The sequence below is a fragment of the Protomyctophum parallelum genome (assembly GCF_964188405.1).
Source record: "Protomyctophum parallelum genome assembly, chromosome: 6".
Lineage (NCBI taxonomy): Eukaryota > Metazoa > Chordata > Actinopteri > Myctophiformes > Myctophidae > Protomyctophum > Protomyctophum parallelum.
This window is the reverse complement of record NC_139701.1, coordinates 37,720,526-37,740,254: the sequence shown is the minus strand read 5'-3', so window position 1 is coordinate 37,740,254 and position 19,729 is coordinate 37,720,526. Positions and strand designations below refer to the sequence as shown.

Below are 19,729 nucleotides of genomic sequence, written 5' to 3'. Positions count from 1 at the left end.
ATCTGAGGTAATTTCATTGATACATCTTGATTCAGTTTAATGCATGGTTATTATGCACATAAATTTATGTCATAACCAATTACTGATATATATTTTTTCCTTCACATTTTATTCTTCCATTATCTTTTTGTTCCCCTTCTCCATATTCAGTCGTGTTGTGCCAATTTCCAATTCCCCCATTTAGTCAGCGCTGACCTCTGCTGTTGCTCTTGGACAGGGTGTCTTCCTACAAACATGTGACATAGCCAGCCGCTTCTTTTCACCTTACACATAATAGGGTGTGTAGTGCATATAGAGGCACACACTATCTTTCCAGCTCTGCTCCCACCACTGAACTGGCACCCCGGACAAGCTGTAGTAGTCCCTCTAGCGCAGCGACAGAGATCGGCACATCGCTCTTCCCCAATGGGCTTCCCATCCGCAAACACGGCCAATTGTGTTCATTGGAGCAACCCGGCCAAACTGGAGGAACCGTGAAAGATTTGAACCCAAGCCTTTCACGGTGATGGGCAGGAACGTTACCCCTGGCTGCGCCACATCTGCTCTCATTGAGACTATACTTGATACAGTGTAATGTGCCAGAAACATTATGATTTTTACTTGTTTTATTTTTATGACTTGTTAATACGGTCTCCTACCTACAGCACACTTCTCCAATGCACTACATTTCCAGTATCGTGTCCAAATATTACTATTTCTAATGTAATTAGTGTCCCGTGAGGAGCTGACATAAGCAGAAGTTGTCCTTTTTTCCCTCACAGGGGACAGGTCATTAGTTCCATGTAAAAGAAGCTGCAGACACATACATGCACGCACGTGTGCACGTGTGCACACAGGCATGCAGGCAGGCACGCACGCACGCACGCACACACGCACGCACGCATGCACGCACGCACGCACACACACACACCCCCCTGCCCGCCCGCGCGCTAAACGCATTTCCCAAAGCAAGCATCTTGCGAAAAAGTATCTCTCCGTCAAGTTTCCCTGGCCATGCAGGTGAGGCCCTCTCTCCATCTGTTAAACAAATAGGGAGCTTCTACAAAGGTGTGCAGAGGAGTTCACATGATCAAAGTGTGTGAGAATGGCAGCCTTGTCCCTGCCTGGCCATTATCAGGCCCCATGAATGCCTGTCTTCTCCTCTTTTGTTGGACCAGGCATTGACAGTCACTCACCCGGCAATGACTGTCACACCACTGCAAAGAGCCAGCCGCCGACAGGGGCCGGCCACATCAAACGGGCCTGTCGGGGGGCCCCGCTCGTGAACCGTGGCAACAAACACCTCCTGATCCTCACCTACAGCTCAGCAGCAGACACCCACTGCTGTGCTCTCAGCCACGGCCTCCATTGAGAAAAGATGTACTGCCTGGACCTCATTTCCCTTCATGTCCCCCCCCATCTGTGTGTGTGTGTGTGTATGTGTGTGTGTGTGTGTGTGTGCGTCACGGTGCGTGTGCGCGTGCACGTGTGTTTCAAGTAGTGCTTGTGTTAACCTCCAGCCTGCCAAGACACAAAGGAGCTGCTAAAGTGTTTAAGAATGCTTTATGGACGCATGACAAGGGGAACCTGACACTGCTGGGGGCCAGAGAGCATACAGGATGTGACTGAGATGAATTCTGCTTTCCTCCCAATTTGGAGCTGAGTCACAGTTGATGTGATTTAAATTGTTTGAACTGTTGGGACATGTGCAATGAAAGATACTTTGAAAGGAAGCAACGTGTCGTATTAGGGCCAGGATTTTCAACCCGTGGGACCAGCGACCACTAGTGGGCCGCCAGGGTATTGCATGTGGGCACCCAAATAATTGCCCAAATGTGCTCTGAAAATGCGTGCGGCCCAACCATCTGACCACTTGCATCTCTTACTGTAAGTGGTGGTCAGACGGGTGGGACGTGAACGCCTTTGAGATTTTTAAGTGGGCCCTGATCTGGAAAAGGACAAACAACATTAACCAATTAAACTCCAGCATCCGTATATTCTGGGGAAAACTTCCCCAGAAAATGGCCGGTCTATAAGCTCACAATGCGTCGTTGAGATGTGTTGTGAGCTTGTAGATCGGCTACAGTCAGCGAAGGTAATCAAGTTCAAGTTTATTTGAAAAACATCATTGCATAACAATATGAATTATGATGTTTCTTACATTTTGAGACACAAGAGGACCGCTCTATTAAAAAAACAACAAACAAAAACAAATAATCAACTATCAAACAACGCTAAAAAGGTTTCTATTACTTCTGGTAAAGCTTGTACGCCCTCGGGAGGAACGACATCTGGTGCCTTTTTGTGTGACTCACAGGTTGTGTGAGTGTCCTCCCATTTCGTAGTGTGTAGCGACTTGTATTTGTAGACAGGCTCTGGATCATTGGACTGGTCCCTTCTCTCAGTAGTCAATTGAATTCCCTTAGAGTGGCCTCCTCTCTCCTCGCCTCCAGAGTGGGGAAGGAGTTAGTTGGTATCCCAATGATGCGGCAGCACCTTCTCTGCAGACATTCCAGTTTCTGTATCAAGTGTTTTGGGAGGCCGGCCAAGACAGGTGAAGCATATTCCAGCACTGGTTTGATAAAGGTCACATATACCTGGGTCAACACATCTGGGGGGAGCTGTGCTCGTTTGGCCACACTCAGATAATGAACCCTTGGCTGAGCCTTCTTCAGCATGAACTGAACTTGTGCATCCCATTTCAGGTCGGAGGAGAGCTGTATTCCAAGGAGCTTGAATGTATCCACCCTCTCTACAGCCTGGTTGTTCAAAACGAGAGGAGGGGGTATTGGTCTGTTTTGAGGCTCCCTGAGACTAATAACCATGTCCTTGGTTTTCACAGCATTAGCTGCAAGGCAGTAGGTCTGACCCCATGCTGTAACTGCATCAACAGCTGCTTGCATCTGTCCCGGGAAGGGAGCCCATGAGATGTTCGCTAAGAGTCAAATCATCTGCATATTTTATTGGCTCGACACTAGTTGGTAACAAATGATCAAGAAAGTTCATGCAGAGAACAAACGGGAGAGGGGATAAAACCCCACCTTGAGGGACACCAGCTAAAATTTTATCCCCACCTTGAGGGACACCAGCTAAAACTGCCTGCGGCTTAGAAAGATGGTTTCCCCATTTGAATGTTTGCCTCCTATCCTCCAGATAGCTGCTCACTGTTAGCCAGATGTTCTTTGATACTCCAAGCATTTTCAGTGAATGAAGGAGATGACCATGGTTGATTCTGTGAAACGCACGAGTGAAGTCAATGTATGTGACATCATGACATGCATATCAAATTTAGGTTTTGCATAAACAGCATCATGCCAGCTTTGCAGAATGTGCAATAAAGCTGACACAGTAGATCTGTTCTGCATAAACCCATGCTGTGAATTAAGTATAGCCTTTTCAGTTTCCTGCAGAAGTTGGTCCTTCAGGATTCCCTCGAACACTTTGCCAACACAGCTCAGAAGAGAGATCTTCTGAGAATAGTTTAGAGAGCAGTGGTGGAAAAAGTTTTTACTTAACGAAAAGTATCAATACTGTAATATAGAAATACTCCAATTAAAAGTCTGGAATTCAACCTTTACTTGAGTAAAAGTGCAAAAGTATTGGCTTCAAAATGTACTTAAAGTCCCAAAAGTAAAAGTACTAATGTACTTGAATGTGCCATTTAAGCTTTTCAGCTTTTACCAGATGCAATTTATAGGGGCCTATAGGGCTGAAGTGGTTAATGTATGTTTTGTAATAATAATCTAAATCTACGAAGTGACTAGTAACTAATGTTTTCAAATAATTGTAGCGCAAAAAGTAAAAGTACAATATTTGCCTCTGAGATAAAATAAATACCTCAACATTGTTGTACTTAAGTACAGTATGTGAGTAAATGTACAATACTTTCCATCACTGGCCCTGAGGGACTCCGCTCAACAAAGTATAGTTTAAGTTAGCAGTACTGTAGCCTCGGCCGGGAGGCGAAAGCAGGACCTCGTATCAGTAAGGCGCATACGTTACCAGTTGGCTAAAAAGTCATGACCATATAAATAAGCAACGCAGCAATGCAGCACCCTATGGCCTACGGCAATGGGGTTCTCACGTCCCCAGCCACGTTTTTGGCTGGGAGTGGGGACACCCGGAAATGCTTTGCCCATGTCTCGCGAGCCCCGCCCCTCCCCTCCTCCCCACCCCCAATGTATATAAATATAATAATCTTAATAACTGAGAAAATAAATCAATCATAAATCAATACTGAAACCAGATAAAATCATTAAGGAAAGTTTATGCATGTACTATATGTGTACTATGTAAACTGTTAATTTCCATTTTCCAGCCATTCAGTTAAAATGAAATAAAAATGATCTCCACCCCCCCTGAGGGGTCGCGACCTCCTGGTTGAGAACCAGTACCACCAGCTTCAGCTGCTTCACATTAATAAACAGCGTTATGACAATTCAGTGGTTATTAATTTTTCGCCACAACTAATATGGAGTTTCAAAACCACCAGTCTTTTGACATGTGAAGTTAAAATGGACAATATTACAACAAGCACACAACACAAGACATCAACACAACACAAGACATCCTACATTTGACCTCTAACTTGACTTTTGTAAATATATTGTTGCCTGTGGTGAGACTGCCACCTACAGGCCAATTAAAGTATTGTTCCAAATGAGTCAGCGTTTGCTTTACAATAAAATGCTCGCTATCTGGAGTCCAATTAAGTAGCCTATATTAAGAATAACGCTTTCACTCCAGACAGTGCCCAGTGCCCACTAAATATTGGAACTCCAACTCCATATATATGGAGATATCCGACAGACCGACATATATTCATTATAATTATTGTATTGTGCATGTCTGACATCAATCTCCACTCCATAATTGGACCGTCTACGGCTCTACGCTATGGACCAGACCATGCTGCAGAACTCCATATGGATGACATGGGCCATCATCAGCGATTCGTGACGTGACATGCCAGAATTGAATTGAATTGCCGTAAAAGCAGTAGTAGACTGAAATGCAATGATACAATCCATTATTCTGTGATCTTGTAACCACGACTGACAAACAAACTCATCGTATTCGATTAGCGTGGTCTTTTTCAAAATGGCAGCCTACATACGAGAGAAGTAACGCGGTTAATATGTCAACATGTCACTTCTCAGAATCTGTGCCTTTTCAAAGAGTTGGAATCGCTGCAGTTTATTCGAAAGATATGGACTTTGTGGACTTCGAGTGGACTGTCTAACGACCCGGAACAACGTTATAAGGCGCATATCAGGTATAATAACGTCAGTCAGGTGGAACTATCCCACAACAAACCTTGCATGATGTGACAGCTTGCTCTTAATGGTTGTCTCCTAGTTCAGGTCATAGCTCTAATGAAACTTCGGCATTAGAGCTCAGCTATGGATCAGAGATAATTGTCTCCTCGTATTCGTGAATCTATAGGTAGGCCAGGACATGTGCACTAGTCTAATTCCAATGGGTTAAAATTGGTGTTCACTGTTGCAGAGCATACTGGGGAAACATTTGAATGGCAGGAATTAGATTAAGAGTGGGCATGCACTAAACACTACCCCCCCCCCCCCATGTTAATAATATAAAGAATTTGGCAGATTGTCTAAGTCAGAGGTTCCCAACCAGTACCACTGGTGGTACTTGAGCCTTCCTCTGGTGGTAATTTAAAAAAGACAAACGTGGAATGACATTTATATTACTACAGGTAGTTCTGACAAAGCAATTGGTTGAAATAGGCTATCCAGCCGTGCTGAAATGAGCATGACAGCACACCTAGCCGTTGAGAACGGAATATCATCAGTTGTGCTGATTAGTGATTAGACAGTTTTGTCAGAGCAGCAGCATTATTGGCTTAGGAATAGAACAAAAAGGACAGTATTACGCTGACGCTCCTGTATTTTAACATCAGTTATTATGGTGGTACTTGGAGAGACAAATATTTTCTGAGGTGGTACTTCAGTATAAAAAGGTTGGGAACCAATGGTCTAAGTAATGTGAAGTAAGAATGATTTGAACATGCACGGTAGGCATAACAAGACCTAATTAATTACAACTTTTTGTTTATGCCCATAATGATCGACTTGCTAGCCACAGGTTTTGTAGCAAATGTCAAAATATATTGTATTCTACAAATCTATTGTATACATAACATTACATTACAGACTATAGTATCTATCTATAAATGCACCAAGTCTCTGTGCATGTGTGTGTACGTCTGTAATCCACCTAACTCGAGAACCGTTCGCCCCACCGACTTCAAATTTGACACACCGTTCCACACCCCCACAGGGAGTACAGTGCCGGGTGTCAAGTCGGTCGGACCCACGGTTGTCCACAACCACCCCAAAAGGCCTCTGCCCGGGCTTTGGACAGGGACCCTGCCCAGTGTCCATATATGGAGCTGAACATCAAAGAAGAGGAAGAACATCCGCACACCAGTTTGTAGAGCTCTTACTTTATTTAATGACAATGAATATGCAACGTTTCGACCATCTAGGTCTTTTTCTTTTTGCCTGGTGAAGACGGTCGAAACGTTGCATATTTGTTGTCATTAAATAAAGTAAGTCTCGGAGCTCTACAAACAGGTGTGCAGATGTTCTTCCTCTTCTTTGATGTTTGCCTTGATGCCTGACAGCACCTGGCCTGAATATAGGCATTGAGATGTGCACACAATCTTCTCTGTGAACATAATGGAGCTGGCCTGTTATGCCATCATTCTGACGTCTGCATAGACTCCACATTTGGGCATGCCTGACAAAGAACTCCATATATGGGCATAAAAGGGGCACAGTCATAATATCTGGGTGGGGCATCCATTCCCAACTTGCATCGTTCCAAGTAGGCCAATGGGAATCGGCGCACCGCTGTAGAGGCTCCAATGGGCACCGCTCTAGTTTCCCAAATTCTTCATCTTTCACATTTTGATAGAAATAAACAATGTTGGTAGCTGTGATTTGATAATATGGGCCATCCACAATTCCACATAAGCACTAATATATACACTCTAGTCTATACTCACACACTATATGTTATAACAATCTTCCACACCACAAATGACAGTGGTGATTGACATACTGTAGTTATAGTTAGTCATAGTGCTTGGTGTGCACAGCCCTTAAGTCAGGGCAGGCACAACTAAACTTTACCTACTTTCTTTCAGAAACTCCCTGGTGTTTACAACGAATAAACTTTTCACCATTATTCCCAAAGACAGTGGAAGTGAAGAAACGCATATTTGAACAGTCTCAGCTTTTTGAAGGTATGTTGCCCAATTCAACAGGTTTGTCAAAGTAAGGGTTTGGTATCATCATAGTGTACACTGTACAACATTCCCTTGTTTAACAAAATATATAGTTGTCTTTTCCTTAATCCCAACTATCTTGGCAAAGAGTCTAATCAAGTCTCCCAACAATCAAGCTGCTTTTCTGCTACACCTCAACAGGCAAAATGTTTGGTCTTATCATCATAGTATACTGGCATTCTTTCTGTGTTTTATTGGTGTGGTTGCCAGAGGTAACTACCGATAGACTATAGTAATTGCCCAACTTTATTCCGGAGAAATATTTTTATTTTATGTAAACTTTTTAGGCCCCTGTGACATCATATTGCTGTACATTAATTTGTTTTGCTTACCGTAGATGCCATTTCTGTTCATTTCACTTAGTGCTTGAGGCAAGGATACAGCAGCTCCAATCCGATGGTATTCTAGATGTCCAACATGCAAAGGTACAATTTCTCCAAACCCCTTCATCTGCACGAGGGCTTACATCTGGAAAAGGCCCTAAAAGAGACCCTAAGGACAAAGCAGCCATCCCTAAATCAGGACAGTCTGATTCTCAAAGACCATGGGCGGAAAAACTGAAACAGGATAAAATGAAAAAAGAGCAGAAACTTCGGAAACTAAAGAATGTTGAGAACAAAACGCCATCAAAGTCTAAACATAGCAAAGGTAGCCTGAAGACCCCTGGTACATTGCTCAAAACCATATCCACCTCTGTGTCCTCTGCTTCTCCAGCGTCAGCATCACCTCCTAAGGCCTCTGCATCCCCACATTCAACAGCAGCTCCACCTCGTAAGGCCTCGGCATCCCAACATTCAGCAGCAGCTCCACCTCCTAAGGCCTCTGCGTCCCCACATTCAACAGCAGCTCCATCTCGTAAGGCCTCGGCTTCCCAACATTCAACAGCAGCTCCACCTCCTAAGGCCTCTGCGTCCCCACATTCAACAGCAGCGCCACCTCCTAAGGCCTCTGTGTCCCCACATTCAACAGCAGCTCCACCTCGTAAAGCCTCGGCATCTCAACATTCAGCATCACCTTCTCCACCTCCTGTATCCCCACATTCAGCAACATCTTCTCCACCTCCTAAGGCCTCTAAACGTAAAGGGAAGGGCTCTAGTGGACAGGGCAAGAGCCAGTCTCTCACTGACCCAGCGGAGCTGGCCGAGGTAGAGGAGCTTGTGAGGAAAGTCAATGCACAGCTTAGTCATCTGACAGCATCCTCTACGAACCCAGAGGACCCCAAGGGGGACAGTCAGCTGAATAGGTCCATCCTGCTGAGCTGCCTCTCCTATCTGGAGACGTGTGTGTTCAATGGACAGGTGGAGCAGGCCCATCGCTTCCTGCAGAGCCTGCACAGAAGCAAGAGACGCAAACATGTCAACATAGAGTTCTATAACATAATGATGAGAGTATGGGCCAAAAAGGTAAGATTAGCTGCATGTGTTTATTTTTATTGTAAAAAACACTTTGTTTGAAATAGACACTCATGCTTTCCAAGGTGTGATTCGGGCTGGGAGGAGGAGTAGGACTAAGGCCCTATACGTCCTCTCTGGGGGGGGGGGGGGGGTACTACCTGTGAGTGGGGAGTGCTGGCTGATGAATGAATATCAACATCCTAATACATCCTGATACTGGGGGGTCAAAATATGACCCCCCCCCCCCCCCCAGTCAAAAAAACACTTTGTTTGAAATTATTAAAACACATTGACTGCCAAGGATGCAATATTACGGCACATCAAATCCAAAATTAGCAGATATATAAGCTCATATTTTTTAACGTGTTTGAAAAATCTTGAAGAATCGGTGTTCATGTTTAATGAAATAAAAGCACCTCCAATAAAACTGAACATATGATATCTCTCTCTCTTATCTGTTTTTATTTGTGATATAGATTTTTGGTGTGATTTTTGTTATGTTTGATGAATCGAATACATAGGACCTCAATGGAAACAAGCCCACTAGGACTTTTTTGTTTTAGACCAAGTACTCGTGCTGTTTGCATCTTCAGTCTAATAAAGTATTTAATCAATCAATTTCTATCTTTACTTTCTGTCTGTCTTTTCTGTAGGGCGCACTAAATCAGATCGGCCGCATGTTTATCCTGCTAGAAGAAGCTGGTTTGAAGCCTGACACGGGATCCTACTGTGCTACTTTGGAGTGCATGGGCCGCCTCCCCAGCTGCTCCCCACAAGCCATCAGCAGGTAGGCTAATAGAAGAATTTGGTGATGATGTTTTTCATACCTGTGACTTGGGACCCCCAGGGTGGTCCCCACGTGTCCCAGATGACAGTTAAGTGACAAGGACTTTTAAGACCTTTTTAATGCGAGGGGCGCTCTTGCCTCTTATCATACATCATCATACATCACATTCTGTGCTCAGCCAATCAAATCATCACAAAAGTCATTCCGGCCAATCACTTTTGACATCTTCACTTTTCTGCCCTCACTTTTATCTTCTATATGTACTTTGCTCAAATCATCGCTATGGGGTGATCAGCCAATCACAAGCCAATGGTTGTATTTTTTACACAAACCCGGAATGGTGGCCATAGGAGGGGCTAGCGCCCCTCAAAAATAGAAAGAAAAGAAAAAGTCCATTACTGTAACTGCATCAAAAGTATTCAGCAAACTATATCATACAAACTAGTCTAACATTGGCCAAATTGTCAAATAACGGAAAAACCTACATTCCTAGTGCTGGGGTGGGGGTGGTCCCCAGTTCAAATATGATTATTTTGGGGGGTGCAGCCTGAAAAGGTTGAGAACCTCACATGCTCAAAGAAACACAACTTTTTTTTTTTTTAAGATATTTTTTTGCGGCTTACGCCTTTATTGATTTTTTAAGGGATAGAAAGTAGGCTGACAGGAAACGGGAGAGAGATGGGGGGATGACATGCGGTAAAGGCCGTGTCGGGTCCGGGAGTCGAACCCGCGGCACACCGCGACTGGATCACCAGTCCGGTGCCCAGACCGTTACGCTACGGCCTGGGCCAGAAACACAACTTTTGCCTATGTTTTGGTGACATGTTTTGCAATACTGATCAGTACCAGCAGGTGGCACTATTGGCTAAAATGAACACCTTTTAACCCATTATGATGTAATGACTACTATAAGATGTATGTACTGTAAATGGCCTACAGTGGCCTAACCCAGTGCTTCTCAACATGGGGCCCAGAGTCCTTGAGTGGGTTCCAGGAGGTCCCCAGGTAAATTATTGATAGTTAGAAACCAAATGTACCCTTACAGGTCTGTGACAAATGGAACCTAATGAACTCTGGTTCCATTTGCACGCTCTCGCAGCTTAACACAGACAATTTTACAATACAGTACTGTAGATCGGGTTCCCACTTCCCAGAAATAATAAAAAGCATAAATGGGGACCTAAAGCAAAACCGTTGTATTTGAATTGCTAATCAGTCAATTACAGGTAAGATCCTGCAGTGTGTGTGTGTGTGGGGTAGCCTTAGACTGTGAATTTACTAGAGTCGGCCACCATTGGGAATAAATTAATCATAAAACAAACAGTATGGCAAGAATGATCTTCTGAAGGGGAAAGTAGAGTGTAATATCAAAAGGCAGCACAATTCAACCCAGTGAGTAATCGCTGGTGCTGTTCTGTGGAGTACAGGAATAGTCCCAAAACACAAGTGGATCGCACACAGGCATACGTACGTACGTAAAGGAAAGGAAAGTTACCATGTTTACCCAGGGTAACTGGACTAAGCTCAATAACTTGTTTACAGCCAGGCCCTGCTCATCGAACATTTCATGGTAGAGGTTCAATGCCTGGTCCAAGTGCACTTCAGCGGTGGTAATTTAACGTACCGGTCCGGGGATACGAACTAGCGACCTTCCGATATCAAGACCGCTCCGCAAACCATTCGGCCACCGCTGAGTAGGCCTATTACATTTATCGAGTTAGCTGAAATCAGCATGCAGGCTGAACTAAACAATGAAGAGTGAAAACACTTATACTGTAAGTCTTATAGGACAGTAAAGGGCATGCCGTTTTGACCTCAGTGACTTGACAAATACCTGTAAGTAGTGTTAGGGTGTCCCTAGGGACGTATGCGATAAGTAGGGTGTCCCTATAGCAGGGGTCCTCAACTAGAAATGCTGAAGGTCCACTAAATTTTTTTTTTAGATACTAAGGTCCGGTCCCATGAGCACGGCGCAGGCTACGCAGCGGCCAGCGGAGAGCGGGGCTCTATGCCTGTTTAGTACAGTCACACCAAGGCAAGCTTATACAAATCGGACCCCCTCCCAACCAACCAATACTGGGGTGCAGAGTATGGAAATAAAATGTTTCACAAATATTCCCCTCCAAAATTCACACCAAATGAGAGGTATTGTGTTGAGGCACAAAGAACACTTTTATTTTGTCAAGTTTAAAAAAATAATAATATATATATATATATATTTTAATTTGCCCAGGGTCCACAGAGAGGTCGTCCTCGGTCCAGTCGTGGACCACGGTCCGCCTATTGAGGACCTCTGCCCTATAGGGACGTACAGTATGCGATGGCTGAGTAACCTTTATTGAATTGAGTAGCTGGAGAGGGTGGAGTCATTCTTCCAGATAATATATAGTCAACCTTCCTGACAGGTTGACAGGCTCCTTACTTCCTACATGGCTGATGTTTGTCTCCTTGGCAACATAGTGGAACAAACTGTTTTCCAGTTGTCACTGCTCCATATCTGCACAGGGCTGTCTTTTCGTGTTCTTGCTTTTCTCAAGGCCACTTGAAATTGTTGAAGCTGTGGAGACATGTTGATTTGATCATTGAGATCTTGCATGTTTTCTTTTTTTTTAATGTTTTTTTATGGCTTTCGCCTTTATTTTATATTTATTTATGGAGGGACAGACAGTAGGCTGACGGGAAATGGGGGGAAGACATGCAGTAAAGGCTGTCGGGATCGGGAGTCGAACCCGCGGCACACTGCCAGACTGGATTACCATCCAACGTGCCTGGACCACTGAGCCATGGCCCAGGCCGGGATCTTGCATGTTTTTGCAGAACCACAGTAGCGAGAAGCTGGGCATATTTACCAGCATATTTTCATGGACAACGGTTTTCCTGGATCTTTGGTCGAGCATAAATTCCTTTAAACTGCATTCTTTCAGCCTTTATCGACAGCCCTGCAGTGCCTGAACCAGGCTAACCTGACCAATCACCAATGATTTGTTGCATTTATTGAGTTGAGTTGGGTTGTTGCATCGATTTGTCACTGATTGTGTCTAGGAGCACTTCAGGAGCACTTAAGTTTGCACTATTTGTAGTGGGAAAGACTATTCATATTTAAAATTGGCACCCTATGACCCAAATAATTATATCTAAATATGTGTTCCTCTGGATTGCTTTCCACTGTATATTCCTGCCATTACCCTGATCCAGACAGACAGACACCACACCACCTCATTCCTGGTCCTCAGTAGTGTCATCCTATACTGTATGCTGCATGGGCTAATGTCAGGACAAGTGTCATAGCAGCAGGAGTAGCTGGCAGGTAGCCAGCTGGTTCATCCATAATCGTAAGCTGATGCTTATGACATTGTTGTTTTGTGGTGGTGTTCACTTGCGGGGTCTCTGATGCCAAGCACTGTACATGTCCTCTGTGTTCCTTACCAGTACAAACTCATTTCTGTCTTCTCTCCCTGTTTGTTTGTTATTACTCCTGATTCATATACCGGTACTTGCATTTTGTTCCTTAACCACTTTCACACTGGCTTGTTTGGGTGAAAATGTTGTTACCAAAGCTTCCAGAAACATCTAAAATCATTATTTGTTGTACGCCAAAGTGAAAGTATGTGTTTTTTAGTGCTTTAATGCCTATTAATTGCACGCATGCACGCACGCATACTATATTTATTACAGACAGTCAGACAGAGAGAGTTGAGTCTTTTCTGTTCGCTGGTTCTGTTCATCGCTGGTTCTGTTCATCCCTGTTGAGTTCTCTCCTCACCAGTGCTCAGTGTCCTGCCGGGCTGCACCATAGCACTCACTGCACTGATTAGGCGCCATCTCCCAACTTCTCTGACCCCTTTGTTCCTCTGGACCTAACTGCCAGCGCCCGACCTAATCCTGTCTTTGTTCAAGGCACGCTCTCATTTGCTCGAACTGAAATTGCACATTTTACCATTACAAGAGAAGCCAAGGAATGCATTTAAAAGGTCAAATTTGAGATTTGAGCTCTTCTAAAGATAGCCAATGTTTAGTAGTCAACGTGATAACATCTGTAGTGTCTCATTCATTATTTTGTACTGTACATGTAAATCGTCCAGATAGCATCAAGTGAGGGATGCAAGGATTTCCTTATTGGCCGTTTAATCATTGTCTTAAGGGGAAATGTGTAAAGGGCAGTTGATAATAAATGGCTGTACAGTTCTGCAGTTGACATACAGAGACTAGTGCTATCACCGTGCTCCCTACAGGTATACCCACACTGGGTAGCGCCGGTGCTACGGTATGTCCTTCATTTCCTTCCATTTTTAAAATTAGTTTATGTAATCCTTTTCAATCTGAAGTGATTTATATTCATAAGCATTTACTATATTCACTGATTGTCTGTATATTTCCCATTCTTCAAACCTACTATGTATCAATAATCGTAGTATCGTACCCTTTTATTACACAGTGTGCTAAAATACCAATCTGTTACAATGTACACAAGGATGAGGGCACAAGAATTGCATTCATCTGTAAATAACTACAAGGCATGTGCTTTTTTTGGGTTATTTTTGCACATACTGATTTAATGCAGATAATTACATTTGACGTTTATTCAATGATTACCTCGCCATTCTGCCGTTTCCTTACATTTTGTTTTAATGTGTTATATATAGTATTATTGTGTGTGTGTGTGTGTGTGTGTGTGTGTGTGTGTGAGTGTGTGTGTATAATAAACCCTTCCTTGGCATTTTAATTAATAGATTAGAACATGTCAAAATGAATTGTGAAATGATTTTATTTCAAACTAATTTATATTCCATATATGTACGTTAGCATGATCTACAACATTAACCAGCCTAGCCATGGAGACCTATGCTTTCTCCAGGTGATTCCACTTGAATTATCATTTGACTGATCTCGCCTGTGCCCATTGCCCATCTGTCACTGGAACCACCTCATACATCCTGAGTGTCTGGTGGAACAGTTCGTCAATGCAAATACCCATATTGCTATTCTGCTGCTGTCAATCAGGCTCGGGAGGCCATGCACAATGATCTTGCAGTGCATCCTTTTGTTTCAAAGCCAGTCTAAATGGAGTCCCGGTAATTGATATGACTACTTTAGCCCCAGGCCACCCACATGAAGAAGACACACTGAGGTCAGAGGGCTGTGAGCTCTAACCTCACTATGAAGAACAGACTCTAAATTCTGTTCCATCGTAATGAGTGTCATTTGCTATTCAAATGAACTATTATTAAAATTAATGATTTAACTCATTTGTGGTGCCGAGTTTCTGGTTCGTTTGGTCCTAATATCAAGCACAGAGACTTACCTCTGAATAAATGCACATACTGTAAGTGGTCAGTTTATTTAACTCTTTGAAGAGGAACTAAACCCTAAACACATTTATCCGACCGATATATGTGAGCATATATATACGGAGATGTGGTTGTTCAAAATATAATGTATGATATTCCTATATGGGACCGAACGACTTCAAACTTTAGTATTTATCACCACGGACCCGAGGGCGTGATGCCCTGAGTGGTATGTCGGTCAGAACAGCAGATCTCCCAAAAATATAAAAGCACAAATCCACATATATGGAGTCCGTATGCTGTTTTGCCAACCTCCAAGTACATGTGAATCTCATATGTATCTATTGCCACAGCCAATCACAGTTCAGTCCATCAATGTGTATTTACACTAATCTGATTTGCCCCAACATGTTAATCCCCACCCAAATGGCACAATCAAATAAGAAGTACAAATGCCAAGAAGAACTGTGTGTGCCCAAGCTGTCCGTCTGACACATCCCTCGTGTGTCTGTGTGTCCAGGTGTCTGAGCAGGATGGAGGAGGACAGCTTGTCTGTGGACGATCTGCTCAGCCAGTGTGTGTTCCACCAAGACGAGAGAGACATGGTGCTGAAGGCCATCCACAGAGTCCAGCCCGACTACCAGCCCAGCTTCAGCGCCAGCATCACCACCTGCTCCTTACCGCTCGTCCATGACTTCTACACCAAGGTACCACATGCTGTACCACTGTTGGCCGGTAGTGTAGACTCTAAGCTCAGCTAACCCTACTATGCCATACAGTTAGTCTGCTGCTGTGATTCGTTCATTGGTTTTAATACTAGACTGGTCCCCAGAAACCGGAAACTGACCATCTATTTCCCATGGATGTCAATTTCAGGCTCCTTGATCTATGGTCTTTGGCTTAATCCAAAAGGCCATAGTTTATATGTCTGCTATTTATAAGTTTTTTGTCTGCTATATCGGGTTGGCTGCGAACAGTACTCTTACATTAAACCGGGTGATATACAATAATCAGCATTTTTTTTTCAAAGGATACTCCGTACAGTGTGTTATAATGTAATGCTTTTCAGAAAGCATTTGTAGTTATGCTAAATATGTAGAGTCCTGAGTTGGCTTAGGGAATAGGGCTTTTTTTATTTATTTATTTATTTTATTTATAAATAGAGATGAATAAGTTAAGCTTGCTCTTCAAGAGGGCACCGTGCACATGAGAGTTGAGAAAGCTGTCCGTAGACACCAGCATGAAGATTTTATTGTCTCTCCTTCACAGTCAGGTAGTTACTGGAATATTTATAGTGAAATGAACCATGGCTGCTATGTTTCCAGTCTTCTCAGATGTGTCACTTCCTCCCCTCTCCTGTTCTCCCCATTCCATGTGATCCTCACATGATATGTGAGGATCACATGGGATGACAATGACGCATTCACAGCTTTTTGTCCACTGGGATCATTTTCTGTCATGCTCACACCATAATTATTTTGATCAAAATTTTCCATCTGATGTGGGGTCCTGATGATCTGTGTGCGCAAGTGTTTCATTAACAGGCAGGCCATGTATGTATTTAAAGGACCACTTCACCACTTTTCAACCTATCTTCATATAATAAGGTCCTCACTAATAATCATGAAAAAATGGTGCAATTATTTTCTACTTGGTCTGTCTCTCATAGGAGGGCAGTTCAGAAACCGTCTTCCAGTGACATCATCGATGGGGAATACAAGCTAATAAAAACTGCACGTTCTCTAGTCCAGAAAAGTTGCAATGCGAAAATGGAAGCCATCGTTCTCACGATAATGAAAATCTAAACATTTGTGTGAAAAAATCTTGTTTGAAAAATAATCTGCCTAATGATGATGTCACTGGAAGACGGTTTCTAAACTGCCCACATCCCTCAGTATGAGACACAACAAAAAAAATCTTGCCATTTTATCATGATTATTAGTGAGGACCTATTATATGAAGATAGGTTGAAAAGTGGTGAAGTGGTCCTTTAACCTTGAAGGTTTTTTTTTTTTACCTTCATAACAAAATTTGTCAAATTGGTAAACGGATGTAAAACAGGGCAGATGAGAGATTTTGTCGTCGTAGTCTGCTTATGATTTCTTTGTGAGTGGCTGACTGACTTTCTGTCTGACAGTTTTCAGTGTGCAACAGCGTATAACAACATATAAACAGTTTTCAGTGTGCAACAGCGTATAACAACATATAAATTGGGGTTTAGCTGCCCAGGCTCCTGGGAACGTTCACTCACTTTAGCACACAGCCACACAGACTCATTTGAATATTGTTGTATTTAAATGTGTTGTACTCTTGTCTGATGGTATTTTCATTTGATTCGTATGTGATTCTTATGTTCTATTGATATGTACTACGTTTCTGACTCGCCTGTTAGCCTTTCACTTATTTTCATCACAAGCTAATAATGTGGTCTACCCTGCACTAGAGAAACCAGTGAAAGTCACGGCAACATTGTATTTCTGAGCCTCTTGAACAGCCACATTGTTGTTCCCCAGTCCACGGAATTAATTCATTCTCTATTTGAAGTAGTAAAAGAGACTCTGAGGCCAGGAGGAGAAGCGTGGTCTGTTGCAGGCTTAGTGTCAAACCCATTGACTTTGTTGCTGCATTTCAGTGGCAGTGCTTCATATTTGAATGTAATCCTCCCAACAGAACAAATATTACCACTACGGAGAAGGCGCTAGACATTCTGTCTCCATGTTAGATCCTTTGACTCAAATGAACCATGTTTGTCTGGGGCTGAGGTGGTCAAACATGGCCTACTTGTGCGCAAGCAGAGCGAGCAAGTACTGCCAACCTCTACGAACTTACGATCAGCCCCTCTATAAAATATATATATATACCTACCTTGAAGCGTACCTTACGTCACCGTCAACAGCCAATAAGGGACCACCATTCTTACCGACATACATGCATGCATACATACAGTACATGTACTGTATGCATACATATACATACATACGTTACCTTTTACATACCCAACATTGAAACATTTAAGACAACATGAAGATGCACATGTATTATAGATGGTAGCATTGAATATGTGGCCCACTCATGTGTGCACAGACAATATATTCAGATAGGACTGATAGGACAGTGGAGAGAAAGAGGAAACCAAGGGCAAAGAGAGGACATACCGTACGTGACAAGACGGGAGTCTTCAAACTCTTTTTCCGCGCGGGTCCAAGGAGTATATGTCTGAAATAGTAACTAGTAGCTGCTCAGCTTCTTAAACTCTGTCTGGACAAAGAGGACCTTGCCATGTACTGCCGGCTTCAATGGGTTGTTAATTACTACAGCTGCCAGCCATGCCTTCTTTGTGCCTAAAACGTATTTCTTTTTAATTAGGCTTGGGCAAATGTGATGCAAGAACATTTGCATATCGACTGGCCGTTAATTAGGGCCATACATTTAACAGCATTGGATTTCCCACATGCCCTGCTTACTAGTGCTCTAATTGTTCTTATCTGCTGATAGCTGTGCTTGGACCTCTCAGAGCAAGTGCAGCTTGTGTGTTTGTTATAGATGTGTATAAGTACACACTAGGTAGGCATGTTACAAATGTGTCCTCGCATGACTCAAAATCTGGGCATGCATACTCCACTAGCCTGGTTTCCAGCCATAGACCCCGCCCACTCCACTGAGTGCCCAGCAGGCTCAGAGTCTGACAATCAGGCTAGCCTCCCACTGGACCTCAGGCTCCCTCACATTTAAATCAAAGCTAAAGCTAAAAATGCCTTTTTAAAACCCCCTAGTAGCAGAACTTGACGCTTTTATTCCCACCATACGGTTGTTGTGTTATTTTCTATTTCCGTAATTGTTGTTGTTGATTATGATTATGTGATTTTAAATTGTTAAGCACTTTGTAACATTGTTTAAAAAGGTGCTATATTATTATCATTATTATTTATGTTTAATACTTCTCCATATTTACCAAGTTTAAATAACTTTTGTTTTCAAATCATAATGTGCTGTGAAAGCATATTTAAACTAGAGGGCTACAGTGGTTCCAATGGCCCACTGTGGGCCCTGTGGTGTGCCTTATTAAATGCCCCTGTGGCTTGGGGTACGTAGGTAATACCGACAGACCTTTTCGCATCCGCATCAGTGAGCATCGCTCTAATATGAGACGCAAATGAACGTGTATGAGCAAAGTCCCGTAGCCATGCATTTTAAAAAGGCAGGCCACGGTAGTAGTTAATTTCGTTATGTAGGCATCGGAAAGTTGGAAAAAAGCTCCCAAGAGGAGGCAATCAGGGGAACCGCCTATTACAAAGACAATCTTTCACATTCATTCTCTCAATACAAAGGCCCCTCGTGGTCTAAACGAACCATTCTTGCCTCGTCTTTTTTAATATTGTATTTTGTCTTTCATTCTATATATAGCTGACTGTGTAGATGTTCTGTATAGTTCAGGGAGCTTAGATTATATTTTGATACATTGTGTGAATGTGTGGACAGGTATTTGGTATGGGCCATGGACAATTGACGTGGGTATGTGTGTCAATATCTTTTCCTGATGGCTATAGGAACAATAATGGCTTATGTACAGATCTGCTTACTCTGATGTGTGGTCTGTTCCAAATCCAAATTGGGACGTCTTTCATTCAATGACTGATGTGAGCTCTGCCCACTATAACCTTTTTATACCTGACTCTGTATACGCTGTTCAGCACACCTGGCCAAGGCTGGGCAGGCCCAAAGGTATTTATTTATTTATTTAACCGCTAAATAGATATTTTTAATAATTTAAGACAGTGTGCAGACCTTTTCCTTCTCTCCACTGACCTTCAAAAATCTATGAAGAGAAGCTGTACGGTATATGTTTGAGGGGACAGTATGGGTTGTTAGACAACTAGGTTAGTATAGCAGAACGATCCCATTTTAATTCCCACTACAGACGTGTCCTCACTGTCCTGTTGAACCATTTTCCCATCTGTTTATGTAA

General features: G+C 43.0%; 1 protein-coding gene across 1 annotated transcript in view; it reads left to right on the top strand.

Moving 5' to 3' along the window:
* Window positions 1–5,116: 5,116 nt before the first annotated feature.
* The window catches only part of polrmt (polymerase (RNA) mitochondrial (DNA directed)), a 69,028-nt gene continuing 54,415 nt past the window's right edge, over window positions 5,117–19,729 (top strand). The window contains exons 1-5 of the mRNA XM_083767667.1: window positions 5,117–5,254; window positions 7,154–7,252; window positions 7,658–8,697; window positions 9,342–9,475; window positions 15,284–15,470. Of these exons, the coding sequence (XP_083623793.1) occupies window positions 5,125–5,254; window positions 7,154–7,252; window positions 7,658–8,697; window positions 9,342–9,475; window positions 15,284–15,470 (1,590 nt within the window). The 5' untranslated portion in view covers window positions 5,117–5,124. The remainder of the gene's footprint in view (window positions 5,255–7,153; window positions 7,253–7,657; window positions 8,698–9,341; window positions 9,476–15,283; window positions 15,471–19,729) is intronic.